The sequence below is a fragment of the Ptiloglossa arizonensis genome, chromosome 6, assembly GCF_051014685.1.
Source record: "Ptiloglossa arizonensis isolate GNS036 chromosome 6, iyPtiAriz1_principal, whole genome shotgun sequence".
NCBI lineage: Eukaryota > Metazoa > Arthropoda > Insecta > Hymenoptera > Colletidae > Ptiloglossa > Ptiloglossa arizonensis.
The window spans coordinates 7,055,411-7,082,472 of record NC_135053.1 but is presented as its reverse complement, the minus strand read 5'-3'; the positions used below and the strand labels follow the sequence as shown (position 1 = coordinate 7,082,472).

The following is a 27,062-nucleotide window of genomic DNA, read 5'->3' as shown; positions in this document are numbered from 1 at the left end:
ATGTCAATAATTTCAGAACACGATTGTGTATCTTTAATGGATTTAAACGATCATACTCCTAGCCAATTGAAGTTGCTTAAATTTTGTAACGAATGTTGACCATCTTTGAAAATCTAGATTGTACGAGAGATATAAAAAGCATATAAAAAATCGTATTTTTGCATGTAGAGATGACAGGCCGAATTTATAATATTTCTTGTTCGAATGTTTCTGCTCCAATAGATGTAGATTGTTCATTTCTTTTTGTATCAGATCGCATCAGGGAATGGTGCCTACTGATCTGGACGATTCGAGAGAAGAAATTATTAAATTCGAAAAATTGGATGTAATCAAAGTCGTTTCATGGAACTTGCAGTCGCTGTTAGATCTTAAAAGTTGCCAATTTTCGTGTCCCCAAATTCAATAATTTCTAGCACTTACATCGTACAGCAAATGGGTCCTTTAAAGAAGAACACCACCTTCTCGGACTAAAAAAATCTGGTATTTGGGAATTTCTTTTCCCAAAATTTCTTTCCCAAACAAAATAAATGCGTTCGAGATACGCTCTACGAAAAACAGAATATTTTAGGACAGTATCTTTAAAATGTTTAATTTTAATAAAATGCAAAAGAAGTATTGATCTTTTGAAATCAGAACGGTGGTGATTTTCCTTAATCTCAAAGAATCTACTTGATGCAAAATTCAAGTTAGTGCGTCAATAATAAATTTGCAGAATACTTTCATCGATCGAAAATACAAATTATCTTCGGAAAGTTATAAAAAGTAATTTTTCGTACCAATGTTCACCTATTTTCAGAATTCTACATCTTTATTGAGATACACTTGTAATTCGAATGAAAGTTTCGAGGTATTCAGATAACATTATTAATTAAGTACATACATAAGTCGGCATACTTTATCCCTTAACGGCTTTAAAACGCAAGAATGATGGATACTGGAATAGAAATAGATCTAGATATACACGCAGAGGAAACAATTTACAACAATAGATCCTGTAACGAACTAATGGATAAATAGCAGGACTTAGATTATCCATTGGGCGTGTCGTTCAGGAACACTGGACAGATCCGAGCGCTTTAACTGCAGCGCTGTCGAAACGCTTACGGAAAGCCGTAAAATGGAAAAGCGTCGTTGCACGAGGGTGGACGTTTACGTTGGCGATATTTGTTTCAGCATGCGAAAGATAGAGTGTTGAAAGTAGAAGGAATAACCAACAAGCAACGCCCGGTTGCATCGGTATCTTTATGACACGAAAGTGTTGGTCTATATCCGCGTTGCTAGTTGACGCGAGGATTACACTGCAACTGTTCGGATGGATGTACTTCGAAGTTAGAAAATATAATTTGCGTCGCAAAAATTTTTGGTACACATAACCAACGTGGCCGAACCACATGCGTTTGTTTTATATAGAGTAACTCCTGTCAAAGTGTCATGATTTTCTCTGCTACAGTTCTTTCTCTGGTCAGAAAGTTATCCACTGCTTCTTATAACTGCTTGTATGGCACTTTCTTTTTATTTCATCGTTATAAAAATATTTTACTCGAATCGACGTGATTCTTAGAACGAAAATCATGTCAAATAAGATTGTATTTGTACTTAACTTAAACGTGAATATTTTTGTATCGATTCCAGCAAAATTGACATGAAAATATAAACAGTTGTATCAACTATTGAATTATATTACTTTTCACAAAATACGTTAAAATGTATATAATTGTTATTATATATACTATGAAACAAATGGAGATCAAGAATTAATTGTATCTCGTTCGTTTTTATATTTCTCAGTTGTTCTTACTGTCCTCGCTCATATTTCCAATATATATAAAAGCGAGCGTGCGTTGATGAGAGATAAAGGCAAACAAATTTTGTATATACAGTCTCCCATACTTTCTGCCCACCCTATTAAAATGGAAGGAAGTCACTTTTATGGAAAATTTAAAAAATTTGATTAACTAATTCGGATACTATCGAATAATGATGCTTTAAATTTCCAATACCGACCTGAAATGGAATATTTATGCCGTAAGTCAATTTTTTTAATGAAATATGGTCTTCTTCGTTACATATGCAAATTCTACGTAAAAAAAAGCATCAGACTTTTGCCTCAAATAGATTTACTCCAAAATGTCTACATCGACCACATAACAAATTATTATTATTAACGAACTACCAATTTTTTCAAGCAATTCGATTGATAAATGTTAATTAAATTCTTCGAGCAATCAATTTTTTCCAAAACAGAATAGACGCGAAAGGCACTGTCTTCTAAATTTTTGTTATTAAAATGAAAAGTGTATAAATGTTCTATACCTTTCCTTATTGTAATTTTAAATTGTAATTTCAATTTCACAGTTTAATTCTAATTTGTAAATAGAGAGAATTTAAGAAGAATTTTTTTATTGTAATAATTTTAAATAATTTTCAACCTAACTCTCTTATTCTTGATTTACACTTTCTAAATCACTCACGTTCGATGGGCACGTGTTAGGAAAAACTGTTCGAGGTGAAACTTTCTTATTTTCTTGTGTAGAATCCAAGTGTGTAATAAACAATATCATGTCCCATTAAGTGTCCTTGACTTCCGGTATGAATATACCATTTCCACGCGATACAGGAAGTATAAACAATTATCATTCGATAGAGCGTATTCGAATTGGTTAAAGAAACTGTTAGGTTTTCTATAAAAGCCATTCTTTTTATTTTAATACGGTTGGATAAATGGTACGAGACTCTTTGTATATTCACCATAATATTACTGTCCAATACCAAGGCAGCAATACTTTTATATAATTTATTATATATGTAATAAATTGTTATTTGAAATAGAATTATTTGCTCAAGTTTGCTTAAAAGCATCAATTACAAAAAAGTTCACAGCCTTGTTCACAGAAACTCTTATGGAATCGATTTGGCAGTGAACGTATATGAACAAAGTTTTCTGCTATTTAATACATATATTGTACGAGAGAATATAATCCACCTTGAATAATCAAGTGCAAACTCATATTCAAATTTCACATAAATGAACAAATGAAGCCTGCTTTATGAGTATTGCGTAACCTAGGAAACACTACAATAGCAAACAAACCCGAGTGATCTGACATTTAATCGAATTGATCGTATACCTAAGGCCTCTTTCGTACTATACTAGGATTTAACTGTTCAGTCAAGGACACTTCTTCACCGTCTAAGACCGTCCTTTCTCCATTATCGGAAAAAAAGCGGAACAATCTATTGTCCGTCCGCAAAAAGAACGTACAATTGTGTTTACATTCCCACTAGCTCTTCCAGCATCACAGACGCTGCTCGCTATTAACCGAAGATAACGACGAAGATCAACGGTAGTCATTTCGAGATTGAGTGAGACAGAATAATTCGCACTAGTATTAGCATAACCTTTGAATAAAAGCGTTGAAACAGAATAATTTCCTCCGTGTTTATATATATATATATATATTATCACTGAATCGGTGAAATTCTCCTAATGAAAAACTGAGTTTAATTTAACGACTTTAATAATCATTAATGTCTTGAAATTCATGTACATTTAAAAGAATTAAAGTGTATTCATTAAAAATAATATAAATCCGTTTAAACTCACTTCTATGCAGATCAACTCTATAATTACAGAGTAATTTACACAAATATTAGTCATGCTAAAATTAAAAGCACAACTTTTAAGTTTCTTTACGTGACAAATTCTCTAAGGAGTTGCTGTCACCTGAAGTCCGTCAGAGAATTTCTAATTTAAGAAAACAAAAATTATGTTTTTATTTAATTTAGAAGGATTTAATTTTGCGTAAATTATAATTATATAGAGTTCGTGTAGATAAAACATCAGTTCAAATAGATTTACATTATTTTTAATAAATACAAATTAATTCATATGTGAATTTCAAGACATTAATGATTATTGAAGACATTGAATTGGACTCATGTTTTCATTAAGAGAATTTCACCGATTCATCGATAATATATAAACAGGAACAATCTCGAAATAACTGCCGTTTATATTCGTTATTGGCTTCGGCCAATAACAGCAATGCCTGTGATGCTGGGAGGGCTAGAAGATTCCAAGTAAGTGGGGATGTAAACACAGCTATGCCTTTTCGCAGACGGATGGTGTATAGAAGTAAACGTGTAAGGAAGAGTTGGAGAGGAGGGAAGTACGCGGTAGAGAAAACGTTTTACCCCTTGAAGACCTTGACCAGATAGTTGAGTTGACTTACAATTAGTTTAGCTACCTACTTTCCGTCGCATGATCGTTTGTGGTGGTGATAAAAGACACAGGTATATATGGGAGCGCGCATAATTGGCAGACCGTTCACCAACTCCATAAAGCAGTCGAGTGCCACTCTTTTCAACAGAAAGGTCGTATACTACGACCGATTTTTGTTCGTTGCAAAACACAATGGAGTGTCTACTCCAGTAGTATTACATTACAACTACGCTGATCGATTACTTACAGATAACAAAAACCTTTCATTAAATATCCATACGATAATCTCCTATTTATTGTCCTACAATAAATGAAGTACCAAATTGTTTAGATTTAGCTATTTAACAAAACCTAGTGGGTCCATAAAAATAAGTGTCGAGTCACAATAATCACGTAACCATTTATATACAATGTATTTATGTATTTTGAAAATTGTATTCCTCTATTATTTTTGTGAAATTGAAATATAACGGATTACGTGAAATTGATGGAGAGCACGGTAAGGGAGAATTGTTATATTAAAAAATAAAATAAAAATAAAAAAGTAAGGACATTTTTGTAATTTATCTTCGCTGTATTTGAATTCACGAACGTACTAAAAATTCATTTTTCAAAGAGTAAAATAACAAAAGAAGACAGAACGATGTTAATTTTATTATCAATTATTTGTTGGTGAATTAGTCTTTTGACTACACACATTGAGCAATTTTTTTTTCCTGTAAACTTAATACTTTTCAAGTACTGTTGGAGAAATTATTTACGCAGCGTACGAGTTAACAGAAAAGACTGTACAAACAGGTTTTTATTTTCAAACTTACGAACCGTGCTGAATTGGTCGTTATTCTCATCGAAAAGTGTGGACCTTCCAAGATAAATTTTCATTCAGTTTGAGAAGTCCTCTTTTTTGGTTTTTCCTAGCTACGAGGGGTTATGAGAGAGAGAGAGAGAAAGAGAGAGCCCATATAGTTAGTATCCGTATACTCTGTATTTTCACGGATAAAAGTTTCATCTAAAACTGAGACATTATTTTAACATCTCTTTATAAGCTAGCTGGCAAGGAATAAAAATCGGGAACGTCGCTCGATCCTATCGAACAATTATGTAGATCACATAAGTTCCAAGACTTTAAGTGCTTGCATCTACTCTTTAAGTGTTTTGGTGACATTCTGCGTAAAAGTTCCCCGCGATGATCTCCAAAAATCAACAGCTGTGTAACAGCTCAATGCAGCGTTACACAGAAAGTAAAGGAAACAGAGCGTCGGCTGGACAATTAAATATTTTCTTCGGCAACAAATTGCACAAGTAACGCCCCTTCGTGCGATTCGTTTTGGTCTGTGTGACTTCCAACCACCTCTACATTTTTTATCGCGTTAATGCTGAACGAGCATCGCGCCTTTCCGACTACAAGCAGAGCACTTGCGGTTACATAAATAAGATGTAGTGTGCTGATTGCACGATTACGCGCGAAAATCGTTCGCACATCCATTGCACCGTGCAAATCGATCGTATCGATCAGCTCCGCGAACCAAAGTGTTCATGGGGGTACTCGGAACATGATACTCGTCGGGGAATATTCCAACGATAAGTAGGAAGCGTGTCGGCGCGTCTTCGTGGCGATTTGCAAGAGTACTGCCCTGCGATCTTGCTTGGGACGTACGTTTCCTTGCATATGACGTTACTGCGTACACATGAATATTGCATAGGGAACTCGCAATTTGCGGCAAATCATCCGTTTCTCTGTCACACGCACACACATATGCGCGCGCGTACTTGTTTGTCAACGGCAAATGATTAAATATCAAGGATCGTAAAGGTTCAAAATTGTTGGGTATCGTGATTCTTGATGCTGTTGTTCGTAACATTGATTTTGTCCTCGTCTTTGCTACAGGTTTCTACCGTAATTCTGTAGTTTGCTACGTCTAACGTCGTGTAACACAGTGTAACACTTTTATTACAAGTACAGCGGAGTATCCTGTAACGAAGTAATGTATTTTCGCTATAAACGTGAAACCGATGTCCACAATGAATGTGAAAATGTTATCCTCGCTACTAGAAAGATTTTCCCTTCGAACCAGCGAAGCAATTAACGTGGCACTCCACGATGCACTGAAGTTGAGACTACGATGTAACATTAGGCGATATACTCATGCTTTTGTGGATGCAACGATACTAAGCAAAGGTGAATATAATGTCGTAAATGTCTTACTATTGGTTTTTAGATTATGAAAATGTCATTGAGTAAATATCATCCAAGTCGTGTCACGTTTGATCTTATTTTTAATTGAGAAGTTCTTATAAAAGTGTTGATAAATTTTATAGAATGTGGAGGACTTCTCGAGTGTGACGATAACGGAAAAGGAGCGAGTGAAATAGGAAAAGGAAGGGGACTTACTGTTTCATTTTTTATACACGTGTTTCAACGTTTAAATTGGTATTAATTTATTTTATAATGTTAACGCATAAATAAAACATATAAAAAATGAACATTTAATACAAAATCGGAATGTGACCGATGCGTTACACGTTGCAGTAATTATCATTGATTTACTTGACACTTGAAGGATTAAAGTACACCTAATACCGACAATTTGGACTTAGAATTTCATACGAAAGAAAAGTCTGATAGAATACATTAAATCCGCAAGGTACGAAGAGGGAAATAGAATAATAGGATAAATGCAATAATGCATTTCTGTGTATCTTGTTCCTTGTCCTCTTGCACGTCTTCTGCCGCTCCTTTCTCTTCCCTGCGCGTTACGTGCCGACACATCTCTTACATAACAGTCTGGACTCTCGTGCACCGTGCTAACATTGCTGTTTCCATTTGAGGGCCGAGGGAAGCGCACCATAGACGATGTGCAATGCACGTGCAACCTGCGCCCCGTTCAACGACCGTGTGTACCTGCCTTTTCATTCGTTTCGATAGAATACACGCGGAGCTGTTTAGTTATTATGCTTTAAGACACTCTCGGGCTCGGTACGACGTACTTATTAACGCCATCCACAGTTGACTGTACTCACTCTCGTAGTCGTGGATTGATGTATCGGAAGTCAAACCGATAAATCTCACGTTTATTAGAGTACAATCACCGTGAGTGGAGCTGTGATTACATATACACTTGTTTCTTGTGGCAGAAGATCGCCTGTTACTCGGAATAAAATTTTCTACACCTTGAATATTCACATTATTCGCTACCGCAGCGTACAATCTTCTTCTGACAGAGCATTGCCATGGAAAGATTCGTGCTTTTCTTTAAATTGTGCACGCCATTCGTAAACCAGTGTCTTCTTCAGAGTTTGTTCCCCGAACTGTAGGCCTACGTGAAATTTCAACGGATTCGGTACTATCGCTCACAAGAAAACGAACAATAATGCGCTGTCCAACAACCGCACTGGGTTTCTCGTTTGCCATCTTGAATAATAACCGAAACAGTTACCACGGCAACAAGTAAAGCTTTCAAAACATTAATGCGAAGATATATCATTATAAATACCTTATGCTTGATGCAAAGATACAAATAGTAGGCAGTTACAGAAGCACTTTCCGGTTGCAACGTAAACATCCCACGCATTTTAGATACAATTGTTGATTCCTTAGTAACTTTCGGTTAAAATGGGTTATAATGTCGTTGCAAATTATGTGCGTTGACGGTACTTTTAACCCAGACGATTCGATCAGCGACATTATTCGAATAATATAAATTATTAAAGAAAGTTTTACACAAAATTTTCGTAATCAATATCATATAATGTACTTTATTGTTAAATTCTATCCATTAAATCATTTTATACACTGAAAAAGAAATGTAGATTCAAATGACTCTAAAATTTCGAAACTGTGATCTAGGAAAAGCGAATTTTATATTGTAAGTTCTTTACATTTTTTAATATCGTTTAAAGGATCGAAAATAATTTATAAAACAATTAACAATGGCTTCATATCCAATATATAAAAGAACCATATCCAAATTAGACTAAAAGTCGAATGAACTGACGAAATATATGTTTTGGAAAAATTGATTAACGATTTTTATTAAACTGCAGTTAATTATAATATCTCAAACCCTGAAATATGTACCATGATATAAAAGATGAAAATATTCCAAGTGCTTTTTAATCAAAAGAAAAAAGAGTTAAGAAATCTAACTGCCATTTATGTATTATAAACAGACAGGCTTTTCAAATTTGTAAAAAATGTAATAATAAAATCTGTATAGAACATTCAAAAGTAATATGTAACAATTGTTTACATTAAAACACATATTAATTCATTAATTTACATTAATTATAAAATTCATACTTTTTCATCAAATGTGCCTTTGAACATTTAAAAATGTTTATCTATATTGATACTTTTATGTAAATGAAAAATAATTTATAGTAAATATAAAAATCATTTTATCAAGTTTTTAGTTTCTGGTAATAATAACAAGGTACTTTATAAATTTACGATTTCAGTAATACGAAGAAGGATTAAAAACATTATGTTTCATATATTGAAATTAGTAAATTAGTAAATTTCTATTTCCTTCTAATTAATTCTGTAATAATATCCATTTTATACTACAAGTAATTATCGAAGATAAATTTTTGTAAGAAACGATTATTATGAGAAATATGTAATTTGCTATTTTTATTCCAAATAAAATTATGTAAATTTCCTTTAATATTCAAATTATTATAATTTTTAAATACGATCAAAATTAATGTTAGAAAATATGAGCTCGATCGATAACGAGAAAACGTAACACAAGGCCTTCAATTTTACACGTAAAGCTATATTCGTAGTAGCACGGTTTTTATTTTTTGTTTCCGGAATTTTGTTGATCTCTAGTCTTAACCCTCAAGCGGATTACATAAAAAATATGTAAAAGAAAAAATTCGAGTAAAACACGAGTTTAATCGGATAACAGGAAAACGTGTTTCACGCGCCTTGAAAGTTTACATATAAAACGAAGGCTTATGGGAGTGGAAACTCCTATAACTCTGTAGTTAGTTTCTCTACATTTTGTACTTTCATTAATAAAAGTCTCATCTAAAAGTGAAACATCACTTGCAAGCAACAGCATCTCTGTCTTTGTTCGTCACGGACAATAAGATCGAAATATTTTATGCAATTTTATTTGTTTCATTCTCACTCTCGGAATAATTTTAATACAGAATGATTAAATACAGTAATGGGAAATCGTGATTCCGCTACTTCTTCAAGTTCTATACTAAAATTATCCATCTACTTAGTTATTGTATTCTTTCTTTCGTTTACCAGTATGTAACAGATCCTTTGTAATTTTTTGTTGTAAAAGTCACTTTAGGTTCTTATTTTTCGAAATGTTTAATTTAGCTTAAATGAAACAACGTTTTCGAGGACAGTCTTACCGAACAGTCCATCAGCAAAATCTAGACAAAATATTAAGTTGTTTTTGTGAAAATTTTTTATATCGAAGTTCTACATTTTAAAAGGAATACTATTCAATTTAATGCAAGCACAATTGTACTTCGAGAATTCTATATTAGAATACTGGAGAAGTAATCTTCCCATTAGTAACGATATATATGTAGATACTTCAATAATTATACATTTTAATTTTTTATTTTCTCACGGAAAAAAAATAGATCTCTGATATTATATTATTTTTATCGAACGTTTAATTCTTGGTTGTATTTAATTTACATTGATTTTTATCTACAATCCCATTAACTTGATAAAAAACGAACAATAATTTTGAGAAGGTTATATCGGGTAGCTACATACGCAAGTAATTGATGTATTTGACTATAACATATATATCATTTAGATATCTTTAGAAGGTCGCGGTGGAGAGCCTCGCAATTATAGGCAAAAAAAAGAAGGATGTCCAATAAAACAGTTGCACGAAAATTCACGACACTTTCTGAAGTGATGGAAACGATGTTCCGTAATCAAAGACTCGAAAAGAGCGGATCACCACGTTAGTCACTGCGATAGGCAGCTATTCAATCCGGGCAGGCAACTGTAATCGTATAATAAAATGCAGTACAAAAAACGAAGCGTTTAGTTTAATCGCATCGCACTTTCGCTAAACTGGCATTACTAATTGTGAGGAAACTAAAAGTGATTAATGATACGGCAGAGAAGCGTTAAATTGATGGACGAAAGTAATTACGAGAAGCGAAGACTAAAAGCAATATGTTACAAATTGCAAGAGTCACCGTTTTTCTCGTTGTAAAAGCGGAACATTAATGCAATTAACATAAGAATTACCAATAAATATACAACCGGTTCGATATAGAAGATGGTCTAAATATAGACTAGAGTCTAAATATGGGCTACTTGAAGTATAAGGTAAAATTAGCTGCTTCACCGTATCGGGAATAGCATAAAACTACAAACAAAGAAAAGAGAAGTTGTAAGAAACAAAGAGTAGTTTGCATTTATTTGGTTAATATCGCAAAACGTGTCACTGCTTGTTTTGTTATCGTAAAAGATTTTGCAAGTATGTTGGTTTTCTTTTTGAACAATAATCTATCGAAGTCAAGTAAAATTTAATTTACTAAGAACACTAAATTGCTGACATTGAAAGCTTGTTTTAGTATACTTTTTGGTAAGAAATAGCATCGGATAGTAATGACTGTCATTGTCCTAAGCGTCCCTAAACAAGTGGTCTAAATACGGGCTACAAAGTTGGTACCAAATATGGAACGATTACAACGACCTGTAATTCATCTGGAGGAGTATTCGGACAACGAGGATGCTAGTTGCATGTTTTGTGATAGTCTTTTCTCCGAAGTCACAGAGGAAGAACTTTGAGTGAAGTATTTTTGGTATTGTATGCGAGCAATGCCTGTGCAGGTGTTAGAAAAGACATAACACTGGTGGCTATTATAAATAGAACACCAGCATTTACGTTTATTTTTATCAACATTTTGAACACGTTTCTAAATATTTTAATGTAAAAACATGCAGTTTCCACATTTCTTTCAGATAATTTTAAGAATGGTCCTTATTTAGACAGTTTTATTTTTATTTTAAATACATAGTTTACAACAAACATTACTTTTATTTAGTTTATTTTAATTCCATACCATAAAATAAACGCGTGTTATATATAAATTAAAGTGTTACATCTTAAAAATCTTCGACAAGTTTGATAATAAATCTTGAAGTAAAAGGGGTAGTCTGTATTTAGACTATCTTCTCTAATAATGACATTAAATTTTGGACTCAAAAAGATTCATTTTTACAAAAATAATAATAGAATCTTAAATCGTGCATAAAATTTCATTTTACTTTATTAATTTTTCAAATACGAAACGAAGACTGTACGCACAGCCAAGCCAGGTCACATAGCCTCGGGTAAAACAGTTGTAGAAGCCTTTTGAATCGAATACGCACTTCGCCCGAAAGAAGATTAAAAAATTGTTTACATACCAGTAGCTCGAAACAAAAATATAATGACAAAGTAGATAAATCATTTTGCTACAATGGGTCCTCGTGTTATGTAATCTTTAGTTACCCAAATTTGTAGATACGCGGTTATGCTCTGACTTATATCTTTATACACGATATTTTGTATGTCAGTTTGAAATTACATATTAACTTTCCTTGTTTACAACTTTAGTTCTTACGAAGGAGTACATATGGTTCTGTTTAGGACCAAGGAAGAGGGCCCTCTAGTAATTCGATTTAAAAAATCGATTTTTTTTTGCGACTTCTTAAAGCATAGATCCTTGAAAATATATCTGCAAAGCCATTTGACGGAATTTGTAAAAATAGCGAAGTTACAGCCATTTGGAGGGAACAGTAACAAGCGGGTGTTCCGCAGGTATACTGTGACCGGAAAAACTCTGTTGAAACTCCATTTTCTGCTTTTCAATGTGGAAGTAGGGTCTCTTTCCAAGTCCTTTTAAGTTTTTTAGAAGGATCAGTCAGTCAGTGACTTCCAAACTGCGAGCAAACCAGCCACGTTCAGCAGTAAGAAATTTTTATTCGTTTTTGTATAAAAATGAATAGAAAGGGAACGAAGGTCAGCCTTCGTCAAGCAAACCGACAGAGAACAAAAATCGTTTCGTGGTAATCGATACACCGTTGAAGCTGCATTAGATTCTGATACAATAGAAATTACAATAGAAATCTCTCTGTACAATAGAAATTTCGAGAAAATTATTATTTCCAGTACTTAGGGATTCTGTATTTGGAATTTGTACTTCGCTATACCTTCACTTGTAATGTGCGAGCAGTGCAAATATTTTTCTTTTTACAAGCCGATAAACGGAGTTTAGGATTCAAAATTGTCGTGCGGTAAATCCAGTGACGAATATATTGACTTGGGTCCGCTTATAGAACAAAATTGTGAAATAAATTAAAGAATCGCCCTAGTAACGAGACTGTTGGGGACAGGATACGAAAGCATCAACTTATTCTGTTGTCTCGTGGACTTGTGCCAAGGACTAGCCATAAACACGAAACGATGCTTTCACAAATATACGCAGTGGAAAAGAAAAGAAAAAAATTAAGCTGAAAATACATCAACAGCCTTGCCTGTGTCAGGCGATAAAACATGGGAGAAGAAAAGGTTTTCAACTTTGTTGGAGTGTCCACGCTAGTCGGTAAATATAGAAACAAAGTAGTGACACCTGTAGATGTTATCGCTGAACTCCTACATTTTTCATTATTTTGTTCCAAAACAATTCGTTTGTATCCCCAAAAGATGAATAACCTAGACAGTGAAACATTCGAATTGAAAATTCTTCTAGCCTTTTCATAAGAAATTCACAAATAATGTCTATTTTGCCACCTAGTGTATCAGAAGATCCCTTAAATGCATTACAGGGGAAAAAAGTAGGCCTGAAAGGAATTACGAAGTCAGATGTTTTAATCAGCTTTCTTAAAACCTGTGATTAATAATAAGTAAAAATTACTAGGCACTGTCTACAATTCTACTTACTCATGATACCATATTTCTGTTAACCCGGGACTGATCTGTATACAGTACTAGAGACGATTCCGCTACTTCAATCCGAAATAAAAATTCTTACTTGAAAACGAGAATTACTGTATATTACAATACTACCATTCTTCGATATATCTTACTCAAAATTTTTATTCAAGAGTCTTCTACTTGTGTGTACCTTTGATGAAAGAGATTTTGAAAAAAATACACTAGTTTTTGATATCATTATTTCTGAGATATTTGTAATTAAAGTAATTCAGGAACGCTTGTAATTTACACAAAACCGTTTTGAAATTTTAGAAATAGCAAGTTTCATGGAAAGAAATATGAAAAATACAAAGAGACAGGTCAATGTGTGTAATTTTTATAAATCGCCCACATATTAATTTAGTAACGATGACACCTGTTACTCACCATAATGTCGCACTATGTACACGAAACAAAACTGCCTTCCCTGTTTCTCTTCGGAACTTAACTATTGACAATGAAAACATTGTACAGAAGAAATGATGGCAGCTGTATTCACTTACCTGAAATGATAAAAAAATAACAACTGCTTCAGATTTTTATTTATACAAAGACGAGAAAAATAAATTGAAAGAGATAATACTGGCATTAGTTTTGAAAATATAAGTGCTGAATTTAATTTTAAAAAGTTTTATATTGCCGTTGAATTTTCGACATACGTAGTTAAAGACCATCCTAATATGCATTCTCAACAAGAGATTGAAACTTATTAATTTCCAAATATTTAACGGATACGTGACCATTTCTATTCTGGATCGATCGAAATAAAGTTGGTTAAAATTGATGATCACACTTTTCCAGGTTAGTGAACAATTAATGAATTTATAGATACGTATATTTAAAAATTTTATACGGAAATCTTGAAGTTTTCGGTGTCGAAATCACAATCGAGTACTTTCAATTGTTAATTACCCTGAAAGCTTAGTTAATTAATTCTTAATTTTCATAATAAATAGTCTTCCGTCGTAGCTTGACAAGAAAATAGAAGACCACGGTTGTTAACGCATCGATCATCCAACTGATCGATTTAAAGAGCATATCCAAAGAGAAGCCTGTAGCTTATAATTGCCAACACAGGTGTGTTGATTTATGTTGTCAGACCAGAGTACGTGCTACCATAACTGGCAGGAAATTCCTTCTTTCCACTATAAACCCTGTTTCTCACTTTTTTCTATCTCCCGCACACTTTCTCTCTTCTTCTTACTGCACGAATATATTCTTACTCTATCTTTCTTCCTTTTCCTGCTTTATATTCTTTATCATTATTTATCTATTTCTCGGCTCTCTGTCTTTTTGTTGTTTATCCTATCCTTATCCAATTTCTTCGTTGCGTCTCTAAAGTGTATTACACAACTCTAAGCACAAGGTCTGCATACTCTCAGGCATACACAGCATGCTCATTCGAAATCAAAATACTTTACCGTACAGTTTACACCATTTTTTCTTTCTTAGTGAAACGATTCCTAGTACTTTTCTCGTCAAAAACTGTATTCATAAAAATCAATCGGTCATAATGCAACTGTAACACACATTTACCACTTAATTGAATACTTTTCACTTGAAAGCAAATTCAACATCCTTCACCAAAGTATACAATTTTGAACGATTACAGTTACATAATGAATATGGATAAGATAAATTTTTTTGTCTACATATATAGTTAAATGGGGCAATCTGTATTACCCCACTTAAGTTGACGAAATATCTCGTAGACAACTAATGAAAAAATAAAAGAAACCTGTTATTTATGATTTTAAAAGAAGACTCTATTAGTATTATTAGTTTTGTCTTACGTGAACATTTTCAAACTCATTCTCAGATCAATCACAAAGTTTGGAAACCACTGCTGTAATCGAAATCTGAAACTTCAAAATGGTAATCGACCATTCTATCTCTCTTCGTGCGAAGAATTTGCACGTTTTACTTCGATGGATCCTTTTCAAACATTTTGCGCAATGTGTTCCTATAGGAAATACCGTTGTTCAATTTGTTTGCGTGTTCAGATCGTTAGTATACTATTATCATTTACATTGTTCGTTTTAGGTTATTACTTTAATCATGAGATTGTTTACAACTGTGACGACATATCCTATACTCGCCACTAGAGGAAAACTGACTACTGACCATTTCCCGTAAATCCTGCAAGTATTCGTAGGGCCTGTTAGGATACCTTACAAATGACTCCACTAACAGGCCCGGGATGAAAGCAATTTGAGAATGGAATGACTGATCCTCACCAATTGGAGGGAGTAGTCGACGGACTGGGTTGGCTCCTCCCCAATCTGTAGGGTCCGAGTTTGCTGCTTCTACACGGGTATAGTCTATTCGGTGGCCCTACATAAGGTCTCTATTTGAACTGGCAACTTAGTTGCCTCTCGGTGCAACATGAGACTGTTACGCTGGATCTATAGACGACTAGCTCTAAGGTTCACCCGCGGTTATAGAACCGTGTTGTATGAGCCGGCGAGAGTCCTGTCGTGGCTTTCCCTGTTGAATCTACTCGTAGACTCACATGTGATTTACTGCAACAACGGCTGCGAGTTCCGCGAGTAGGGGGAGGTCTTGGCGGAACGTGAATTTCAAGTCAAGCGTCAGACTCGGTAGTCCATGTTGCTGCAGTGGTAGTAGTGACTGGTGCAACCGATCGTTGACCAAGTGGTCACCCTGACTCCTGTCAGAACGACTGGGTAGAGGTTTTGGTAGCCTCACTTAGCGATGCAGGTGATGTCCGGACACGGTTGCTTTGCGCAGTATCTACACCGTATAGGAAAGGAAGCGATAACACGTTGCTGGTATTATCCTGGTGGGTGTAATTGGGAGGGATCTCTTGCTACTGAACGTCGTGAACTATGCTTAGCAGCGAAAGAAACTGGATGGTGACCTTATTCTGTAAACGTGTAATATTGCAAGAAGCCGTGTAGCGAGGGCGTGAATTCATCGACAAGGATCACGAGGAATTCATACCAGCCAATCGCCTAGCACCTCTGCTTCGCCTGAAAGACAGGAGTGCTCGAAAATGAGCCGGGTGACCCAATCCTCATACGCGTAGCTTATTTCGGGGAGAGAGCTGGTCCCTACTCCAAAAATATAAGGACCACGTCGACAGTACGTGGTTCGCACGGACACCATGCAGCACTGGATATTATTCTGTTTGCAGTTCCTGGTGTCCCCTTGAAATCGTGCGAGAATGATCACCGTGGGAGTTTTAGCGGTTACTCTAGGAATCTGGCATTGCTCTCGACCCCACCCAACGGGATCACGGGAAGTCTTTAGATTTTCCCCACGAAAAAGGAAAGGACTGTTTTATTGTGTTCTTGTCGCTAACGCATTACCTGACGTAGCCGTTATAACCGATGTAAACTGCTGCGGTTCTGTAGAATTCCAGAAGAACAAGAGATTCAAGTTTTTACGACGAAAGTGAATATTTGGTGTAGTTACGATGTAGAATTCAAAAACACGTTTCATCACTTTCGCTATTGAAATAATCGATAATAAGTGTAGGTAACGATGTTTGCCTTTTATAGTTATCTGATTTTTCTTACACATTTTTGTTTTTGGTAAAATTTTTTTTAATCTTTTAGATAAATCTTAAAGTATAAAATTTTACACAAACAAGTTAAATAAGTCTGTTCTTTATCTTCTTTGATAAAGGAATAATTAAATAGAATCTTATTCGTTGGGAAAACTTCAACCAAATGTATTTCTTCGAATAGTATTGAAGTTTTCATGTCTGTTGATACTTATTATTTTTAAATTTACAACTAGCCTATATAGGACCAACTAGAAAATTTCACATGCGACGAGAGTGATGTACAGTATTCATCAGAACATATTAGGTTGTTGTTCAATTTATGATTACAAGATTAGTATAAGACGAAAGTCTCGGCATAAAGTCATGTTTAAATAAAAAAGGAAACAAAGGAGAGCCAATTATTAAAATTAAAGGTCTATGTATGTATACGTGGACGATTTTTATTAACTGTTAATTTCTGTACGATTATGTATAATTCTGTATTATTCAATACTTTTAATTTATCTATTAAAGATAGAACTTTTAATTTTTACTTGCATATACTTAATAAAGGCATATTAATACATACATTTCCAAATTTGTATTATAAATACACGATAACAATATGTTTCAAGCGAAAACTTAATAACTATTGTTATATACGATTTTAATTGATACTCACTATATGCAAATAAAGTTTCCATAATTAAATGTGCTTATACATTTGATAAATACATACGAAAAGACAATGGAGTCTCGTACAGAAGTAATGCAAACGAAAAAAATCTTCCTTTTGCAATACCTAGAAATAATCCCAATGTACAATAAAACAACATTTTGCAAGCATCTTCTGCGTAAACTCTACGTGATCTTTTCTTGAATAATATGGTAATGTGTGATTACATAAACACAGATATTTTTCTGTTACGTGTACGAAGAATATTGCTTCACTCGCTTTTTCTTTTTCTTCTTTTGTAATAGTTCCGATAAGGTCAGAAGTTCATGAAATCTACAGGAATGTGCACGATGAAGTGTACAGCTCGCGGCCAACAATGCCGTATATTAGGTGTCATAACGAATGAAGATCGAGACGAAAGCGTGCCGCTCTCGCGAACAGTCTTCCATTATTTTATGTTGCACACTGCTTGGAAGTGTACGGGATATGATCGTGTTTAATACGCGCCAATAAAGCAACGCTTCGTGGATCGACGAAGCCTATTGGAAAAAGACAACAGGTACAACCAAATTTATTTAAAAATTATTCCCAAATGTCTATTTAACAACTTTGTCGAAGTTAAAATTTGAGGAGGTTCAATTGATTCTAGAGTAATTATGACCACAATATAAAAAGTGTAGAAAGTATTTAATCGTCTACAAAACAATTGTAACTTTAACGCTTTCTGGACAGGACTTTGACACATGGATACCACACCGAACGCGATCGATACCTTTAATTTCGTTATTACATCGTTTAAATTAAATTGAAGTAATTATAATAAATTGTATAAATCTCGTAATAATTACAATAAAGAAACATCTTTGATGATAAGAAAAGTCTTTGAATTCTACCAATGTATCGCTTCGAATGTTCTACATAAGACTAATGTGGCCACGAAACATATGCTGTGAAGAAATAAAAATTTACTATTGGAGAAACTTAATACGCGAATAAACTAAGATTCGCGAAGTGAAAATATCTTAATTCTTTCAAAAGAGAACATTACACTAATAAATGGTCAATGCAGAACAGAATGCTAGCTAAAACAAAAAAGTTAGTAAAGCGCATTTTTTATAACTTCTCGATCCCTTCTTAGATAAATGTCTATTACATCTCTGAGTCCTGAGACTGCGTCAGAGATCATGCTTTAAAAGAATATTTGATGATCTTTGAAATTTGCCTATTTACAACATTGTCTCTTTAATCCAATATTTTTTTACTTTGAAAACTATATTTTTTATTCTGGAACTAGAAGGTGAGTGTTTCCTTTTCAGAGCGTCGGTAATTAATACCTCACTTCAATTTCTAAAAAGTGAACTGTATTACTCCAAAGTACCCTACTCATGGCCTTCCAAACCTTTAGCCCGATTTTGTTCAAAAAACGCTCATGCAACTCGTAGTCTCTCTTTGTGAGAAGCTTTTGAAATTCCCACTACGCTAACTCCGATATTACAGTCTATGGAACATTGGTTATGTGGTATTGCTTGTTCGTGATCTACACACACATACCTGTACAGTATTGCCGCGATAAATGTGAAACTGATATCCACGATAAATGTGAAAAGATTATCTCTGCTTCTAGGGGGTCTTCCTTGGAATCAGTAAAGCGATTAATATGACACTTCACGATACTCGTCAGTTGACTACAATGCAACAGTAACCGATAACTCAAATACTTGTGTTGGTGAAACAATACTAATGCAAAGATAAACTTTTTTCAATACTGGTGTTTTAGCGATGAAAATGATTCTGATTAAAATGAGACCAAGCATGATATAATTTTGATCGCATTTATTTATTTATTAAACGATAAATATGAAAGAAACCAAATTTTACCGATCGCATTGCACGACTACGATAATTATGAATAGAAGAAAGACCTATTTAATGAATCAAAAATAATGAGTTGATATATATTACTTGCCGAACGAGTAAATATTATCTAAATTGTGTCACGTTATGGCCTTATTTTAATGAAGAATATCGTATAAATATGTTGGTAAAAGTTTCATGGAAAAGAAATTTGAAAAAAGAGCTGAAAGTTAAAAAAAATGTGACCACATTAATATTGTAAACGACCAAGTGACCTTTAAACTTCGGCGATTGTCTCGATGCTCAATCCCCCTTTTTCTTTTGCTTCTTGTTATTTTCTACGGCCGTCGGCACCGATGAAATATCGATAGCGGTTTAGAGTTTCATGGATGGTCCTTTAGAAATGTAAAGTTTAGTCTCAAGGCTTTCACATTTATCAAGAAAGTATTGTATAAAGAAAAAGTCCAAGTCACGTAAGGGACTCCACTCGTGGACAAGACTACAGTTCATCCAACGAAACGAGATACCGAGTACTCTTTGATTAACCGTGACGAGTTCGAGACCAGATCAGGGCTAACTTCACAATACTCGGACCCAATGATTACTTAGGCGATTTTTTCTAAACTTCATTCTTATTTTCTTCTAATTTAAATGATTTGACTAACAATTAAGTGATTTGTATAATCAATGGCACTCATAATAAAGAAACTATATTTTCGAACGATCACTTCTTAAAGAATTATAAAATAAATATAGGATAATAACGGAATAAATGAAATAAATTAGACGAAATAATTGTTTCTTATTAAAAGTTTATTTTGAATCACTGTTTAAACTACTTCCAACACTACTACGACCACCACCATCAACCGAATAATGTTCGATTTGTTTAAAAGAGATCGAACCGTTTGAATAAACTGAGCAACTTGAGAGAGATCGAATTGAGCCAAGTGAGAAGAAGACTTCGAAGAAGACACTTCGAAAGAAGACACGCAGTGTGAACTCCAAAAGTTCTTTCGAACCGTTCGGTTTATTCTGACCGGAGAAAAAAGACCGTCTACATCTGAGTAAAAGTCGTTCCTGGAGCTCCGAAAAATAGACCAATAGTTACAGACCGGTTCACCGATCGCCTAGGCCTCAATGTACACATTGGTATCTCGTCTCTTTGCATGGACTATAGTCTATGCGATTTCATGTTTTTGCCTGTTAATTAAATTCAAAGTCTTGTCAAGCCAGGGATTCCCAGTCGTTATTACCAAGACGGGTCAGGTCAGAACGGATCGCAATAAGAAGCGTTGTTGTAATTGGTTCTGTCATAGTTCGCGTACTCTCAGCCTCTACCTGTCCCGATTCGATTTGAACCTGAAAACCGTACTGCGTTCTAGAAATCTGCATTCTGTATGCTACTCGCGTGTTACAAAAACGGAATCGTGCGTGGTAAGATGGTGGTACAGATGGAAGGCGGCGGAAGCACGCAGGGTAAAAGGAACAGGCCAAGCAGAGGGAGAAGAAGCGGCCGAGGACCGAAATTACCGTGTAACGCGCGCCGTTAATTCACCGAGCGGAGTTCAACGTGGCCAGCAATGAGTATTTTAGGAATACTAATTAACCTGCTTGTATCCGCCAAGTGGAGAAACCTGAAAGAGAGTCGGAGATGACTTGATTAATGGATAACGCACGCTTCGCGCAGAACAGATGAATTACAGACGTGATGACATAATTGCGAAGAACGGCCCACTTTGGATAGTATTTTTAGCCTCGCGTGTTTTTACACCGATTATGCTTTTAAAACGTACGGCGAGTGGTGCTTTATTGAAACGATTACGAACGATACTCCCCCCCCGATGAAAAGGAATGCGATGCGATTACACGATACATTTATCATTTTCTAGCTGAACTAAATGCTTCCTCCGAGCGCAAAACGTAAAAGACAAATTTAATTAATTCATACGAAGCAATGATAAACGATGTAGATACTAGAATACCGTGTGTTCCAATATGTAACTATATTTTTCCACGACGTTTACGTTCAATAATAGAAACGTAAAATATTGAAAATATTAATGCGAAGATTAGAAAACTTATTCAAACGAAGTCTTGCAAAGTCTCAAACTGTTCGAAGTCTCTCAAAACTGTAATTTTTTCAATAAAATCACATTGAATTTAACGAACTTTTAAGATACTGCAAACAATGTTATTTTTTCAAGCCTCCTTTGTCAATGTAATATATTATACGTTCATAAAATTCGATAAACTGTAAAAGCACTAACAACGTATAGCTAGCAAACCATTAAAAAGTTTAAAATCGCTCATTTTTTTACAGTATATTATTTCTATAATATGCCTGTTCCAGATCAACGAAAAACAGTAAATCTCTATAGAATCATCACAGTCAAAGAATTATTTAAAGCTCTTTCTCCAAAATTGATAGAATGGTTAAAACTAATTTGAAAACTCGGATTAATAATTACTCGTTAAATAATTTTACTTCATTTATACACCTCTTGTTTAAAAACTAATCGAATCAATTATATTTCAAAAATTAAAATTGATAATTATTTAACGAAATAAATCATGTATTTGCTGAAAAACACTTTAAACTTGAAAAAGCACGAACTTTTAAAACTGGTATTAAAAACAAAGGAGAATATTTTAAAAAGGACGAAAACTTGTAAATTTAAAGAAATATTCACCATAACGAATAATATACGAATGTACTACTTTTACCGTAATCTCACACAAGAGATTTGGGCAAAGTATTTAGGAATTCAATTGAGACCTATTAGTGAACGCATAGTCGTGAAAAATAATGTACAATTATGAAATTTAAAAGCATCGATAATATTAATTATAGGTCAAGTTCCTGAAATAATAGAAAATATATCTTTATCTTGTTTAACGTTATACATATGTATATTCTTGTTCTTTTATTTCAATAAGAATTTTCAAGACGCAAACATCGACGTGACGAAGATATATTTTTTACTTCGGAACATTATTTTGAAGAATTAAAGTGCATTTCTTCTTTTATTTATTTTTCAGAAAAAGTAAATACATTAATTAATGTATACAGACGATTTCTAATAAATAATACAGATTCATAGTAATGTAATTTTTGAAATACAATAAATAGGTGATTCCAGTGTCAAGGTAAAGTTTCAGATGAAATATCTGAAATTGATCATCGACAACCAAGAGAATAGTCGGTATCCCATGTTGACTTCTCCCTAATCTACGGCGTTCAAATGGCCGAATTCGTCGCTTTAATGTCGTCTAACAATGTCATCGTCATGGTCCACTCGATGATCCTATACGGAGCTCCCATTTGAACTGACATCATAGGCACAATAAGCCGGGTTCATGGATGGCTGACATTGAAGGTTGCCCGCGATTGTAAAACCATATCCTATGAAACGGCGACCATCTTGTTGAAGCTTCCTTCGCTAGATCTGCTCGCAGGCTCGCACACGGTTTATTTAGATTTATCGTGGATCTCAGTTTCACACTTATCGTAACAAAAATGCACTATATATACATTGTGTCTAGAAGGGTGCACTTCTCGTTGTAGTATCAGAAACGAGAACATGGGATTGTCCTCGTCACGCCATTTTCCTAGTTCTACTTCGTGTCTCTATGTTTTCAGGCACGATGGATCCATTCTAGAGATACACTACTCGTGATTCACTGGATAAAAATGCTCAATTATGTAATATAAGTACCGTACGCGAACTAGTTTCGTTTAAAGACTTCGGAAGTCTTTCCGCGTACTTCACACGCCTACTTAGATTTGCACGTGTTAATTAGTAAATCAAGGTAGTAGTCACTTGTACTAAAAAAAAATATTTCATCTTACGAGAGATATCTGAAAATGTGCATGAATATAAATATTTACAAAATGTGTTTCGTCCAACTGTTTCTTCGAGTCTATGTATGATAGTTTTTTGTGTAATGTCGCCTTCGTTGTGCTACGATTGGTAGAAAATGTATTGGAAAAAATGGTATCGTCAAAAGGTTATCGGTTGACTTTTGCGTGCAAGGGTTGACCAATTTGAAGGGATTAAGGTCGAAAGGGAAATCTTAATGTTCCCTTATCCCTATTGTTTATGACTTAGCTGGCCGGATGAAAAGGCTAAAGTAGCTAATAATGAAAGATACCGTGTTGCATCTGGCGAACAAATATTGGGAGGTCCGCTCGCTAATTTCAAACTTTCGAGTATATAGCCTTATTGGTAATAAAATAAATCGGCTACTTGAGAAAAATATTAATTTGCAACGCAACTGTAAGAATTCTCTTTATCGAACCTCAAGTGGATAAAGGTTTAAAGGTATGAGTAATAGAGAAACTCCTTTAATATTAATAATAAGTTATTAAGGTGGTGTGTATCGATAATATTAATTCTACTAACGCACGAGTTATAACAAACAACGGCGTATCCTGAGTAGACAAAATTTCTCGAGGCACTTTGATATCGTAATCGCTGTCCACTATTTTCTGGCCCGCGACGCACCGTCCTCGTACAGAGACACGCTATTACAACTCCTCGTTTAGGGCAACGACCCATTTTATATCTCAGAATTTGGGATCTACGTGACTTATGTCACGCGTCTTGGAAAATGCCGAAGGCGTAGGCTGGATGTGCTGGCTCGGTCAGGTGGTTGCCAGACGGCAACCAGACGACAGGCCTCTATTGTGTCCAAGTCGCAGGAAATTCCACGGTCTCGTCGACTAATCTCGTGTTGTTGAAACTTACGACCAGTTACGACCTCCCGCAGAGGATTCATTCGCCCCCATAGTTCCTCTCTCTCCCACACACACACGCACACTGCTCGCTTGTGTCCTACAAGTTTATCTAAAATAAAAGGTAAGGCTCGCGCAAACTCTCTCGCTCACGTTTTCAGAATCCTCGTCAGACTAACTTCTCCTGTACTTCTCTCGCATCCTAAATTCTCTTACGCATTCCCATTCATTCTAATTCTTAACCTATGTTACTCGATGCGTTTGGTCACAAATTCCTTAGCCTGGCACAATCTCAATTGCTTGTCTTTCACGTCTCAGTTTGGACATTCTGTCGTTCCGTTCAAACGCTCTTCTTTCACACCTCAGAAACACTTAATTCCTTCGTCTATCCAAAACACTTTTCACATTTTCTCAGAACCGTACCTACTTTATTACATTCCCACACAACGATATGCATGCTCATAAATTAACTCAGCCTTGAATCAGCTTCGAACTGATTTTTCTGTAACCTCGGATCAAATTTGGTGCCGGTCAGTGTAGAAAGATTCGACTGAGCAATGAGCTGTAATGTGAGTTACAATTGAATGAACAATAAACAATACAATGATTGAACGATATACAAGTGATCAGGGCTCTGTGAAAATATATAGCTTTTAAAGATTTTAGAAGTAACGAAAGAGATGTTGGGTTAGAGCTAGTTCTGAAAGTGTTATGAAGGATATGGAGGCTAGAATGGCGCAGGATTACTAGAGTCACTGCCCACTGAGAAGTGACTAGGCAGAGGTTTTGATAGTTTACGTATCAAATGATACAGTTGCTTCAGATAGTACCTGCACCGTATAAGGAAGGAAGCGACGACGCGCTGTTGGCATTGTCCTAATGACTAGGAAACACATACTTCAGGTGTATTTCATTTGGGGTGGGGGCGTTGGATGAGAGCGTCGTGTCCTGATGGGAGAAATTGAGAAGGAAGCTCTCGTTGCTAGGGGTGGTGAGGACCATATTCGACGACCAGAGGGAATGGATATCCCCTGGAAAAAAGAACGAGGGGCCAGAGTGACCCTGCTTCGACGACAGGCGTCTCGACGCGGTGATGTGGGGAGAGTGGTGGCAAACACCCCTCTCCCGATAAAGACACAGAACGCACACAGAAACCGCGCCACGCGGAGGTAGGGCACCGGATGTTGTGCTGTCTGCAGTTCCTGGTGTCACCTCGAAATTGTGCAAGTATAGCCACCGTGGGAGTTTCAGTGGGTAGACTCGGTACTAGGAGTATACGGGTGCAGGGAATCTCACACTTTCCTCGACCCTATCCCAAAGGGCCACGGGAGTCTGGAAGATTTCCCTCGTGTAAAAGAAAATAAAAAAAGCACATAAAGATAAACCGAAGAATCGAACAAACTCGAAGTACCATGTAGTTATTGCTACGAGGCAACAAAGGACAGAAACGTGATCACCGCTTTGCCAGTTATGACAAATGCGTGTACTTGTTGTACATTCGTAATACTATTTTCTAACTAAATAGTTAAAATGATGTTAAATGCATACATTTGTATATTTTTGAAGTAACGATAAATTGTGAAAAATCGAAGTAAAAAGATAATCAATATCGTTGTAACGTATCGATTATAGAAAATATTGAATTGCTGTGAAACCAACTAACGTCATTTGACTTGAAACAAAACTATAATACATTCGCGACATTTAAACAGTTTAAAATACTTTATACGTGTATTAATCGATAAGTGTAAAACTTTCTTGAAGCCATACTTGCACATTCGTGTGGGTGCAAAGTCGGAGAACGCGTTGTTAGGTGTTTCTTCTATGTAGCAATCATTATATAGTACTTTGAGTTTGTTCAATTTCAAGGCTCAATTTATTTGTCCGCTAATTTTTTCGTCAATCATTTCAAGGACAGTTCGATATCCGAAGAAGAAGAAGTATTTATATTTTAGACTCATTTTGAACAACATTCCCATTGTTTTTATCGATTGAATCGATAAGAACAGTTTCTGTTCTTACATTACAGTTTGAACAAATTTGGAAAAATATTATTTAACTTTGCAATATTTTTATTACAATATAGATCCGTCTACAAGATGAAAACAGTTAGGATTAAAAAGTTGCCGTTGTAACTTTTAATTTATTCTTTTATAAAATCAAAATTTGAGGTACTAGAATACGAAGGAACGGTATCGTCTTATTAGGAATTGTAGACGTAATACTATACAATAATATGTATACAGTAAAATATGTCTGCGGCACGGTTAATCGAATTTTCGGAAACATATTGCATTGTACGAATCAGAGACTTGTTGCAAAGAAATATTGACACAATTATAAGTTAAAATAATGTATCCAAACTGTGCTACCCACTATGAAAAATGGAAAGCTTGCAATAGACAAGAAAAAAATGATTCCCACGTTCTCCGATATCGCGTTTAAAAATTACTCACAGCAAAACATCAATAAAAAAAAAGTAAAAAATTAAATTATTAGCGATAAACACATCCATGATTTGAAGACACGAATTGAAGGCACTGATTATCATTTTATACCCGAATGGGGTTTTAAAAGATTCATATTTATCCGTAAAATATACGTGGTCGGAAAAATTGGGACCTTTAGCATTTTGCGCATGTATATCGAAGAATAGATTTTACTTTTTAATAAATTGTCTAACAAGAGAGGGCACGGCCTTCAGGTTACCGATTTTATTGAAAGTTTGCATACTTGTAGATTTAGTTATCCGGTTTATGAATATATACCATTATTGGTCATGAACTCAATAATTGTAGAGATATTAATTATTAAAGTTTTATCGTTACGTAGAAATAAAATTTTAATTTCTCATTTATCACTCAGTACTGTGTCGCGATGATAATGTAAGAGAATCCTACCCGAAAGATCCTTTTGTAAGGATAGTATAATTTCTTTTCCCCCTGAATGTAGATAAATTTGAATAATGAAATTCGCGCATAAAAACGTTAATTAACTTTCAAATAAAACGTCTTCGTTAAAATGTATGACATAAAAACAAAAAATACAAAAATTTGGTATTAACAAGCAGGTGAAATTCTCCATCCACAGTAGTTGAAAACAAA

The 27,062-nt window shown here is 34.8% G+C and overlaps 2 protein-coding genes across 3 annotated transcripts in view; one reads left to right on the top strand and one right to left on the bottom strand.

Annotated features, from left to right (window-relative positions):
• Positions 1-27,062, bottom strand: part of Twin (CCR4-NOT transcription complex subunit 6-like twin) — a 424,494-nt gene that overhangs the window by 334,143 nt on the left and 63,289 nt on the right. The window contains exon 2 of one of the 2 annotated variants that reach the window (XM_076313824.1): positions 13,567-13,682. The exons of the other annotated variant lie outside the window; for it this stretch is intronic. The gene's annotated coding sequence lies outside the window, so the exon portion shown is untranslated. The remainder of the gene's footprint in view (positions 1-13,566; positions 13,683-27,062) is intronic. 2 annotated transcript variants of the gene reach the window in all.
• Positions 15,895-16,452, top strand: LOC143148368 (uncharacterized). The gene is made up of 2 exons (XM_076314662.1): positions 15,895-16,055; positions 16,272-16,452. The coding sequence occupies exons 1-2, from the start codon at positions 15,895-15,897 to the stop codon at positions 16,450-16,452; spliced, it is 342 nt and encodes a 113-aa protein (XP_076170777.1).

Excerpts from the sequence above, each read along its gene's own strand:
- LOC143148368 (XM_076314662.1), top strand. The coding sequence starts at position 15,895 with ATGCAGGTGATGTCCGGACACGGTTGCTTTGCGCAGTATCTACACCGT. Across the intron at positions 16,056-16,271 it reads GCAGCGAAAGAAACTGGATG|GACCACGTCGACAGTACGTG; the intron begins GTGACCTTATTC and ends CAAAAATATAAG.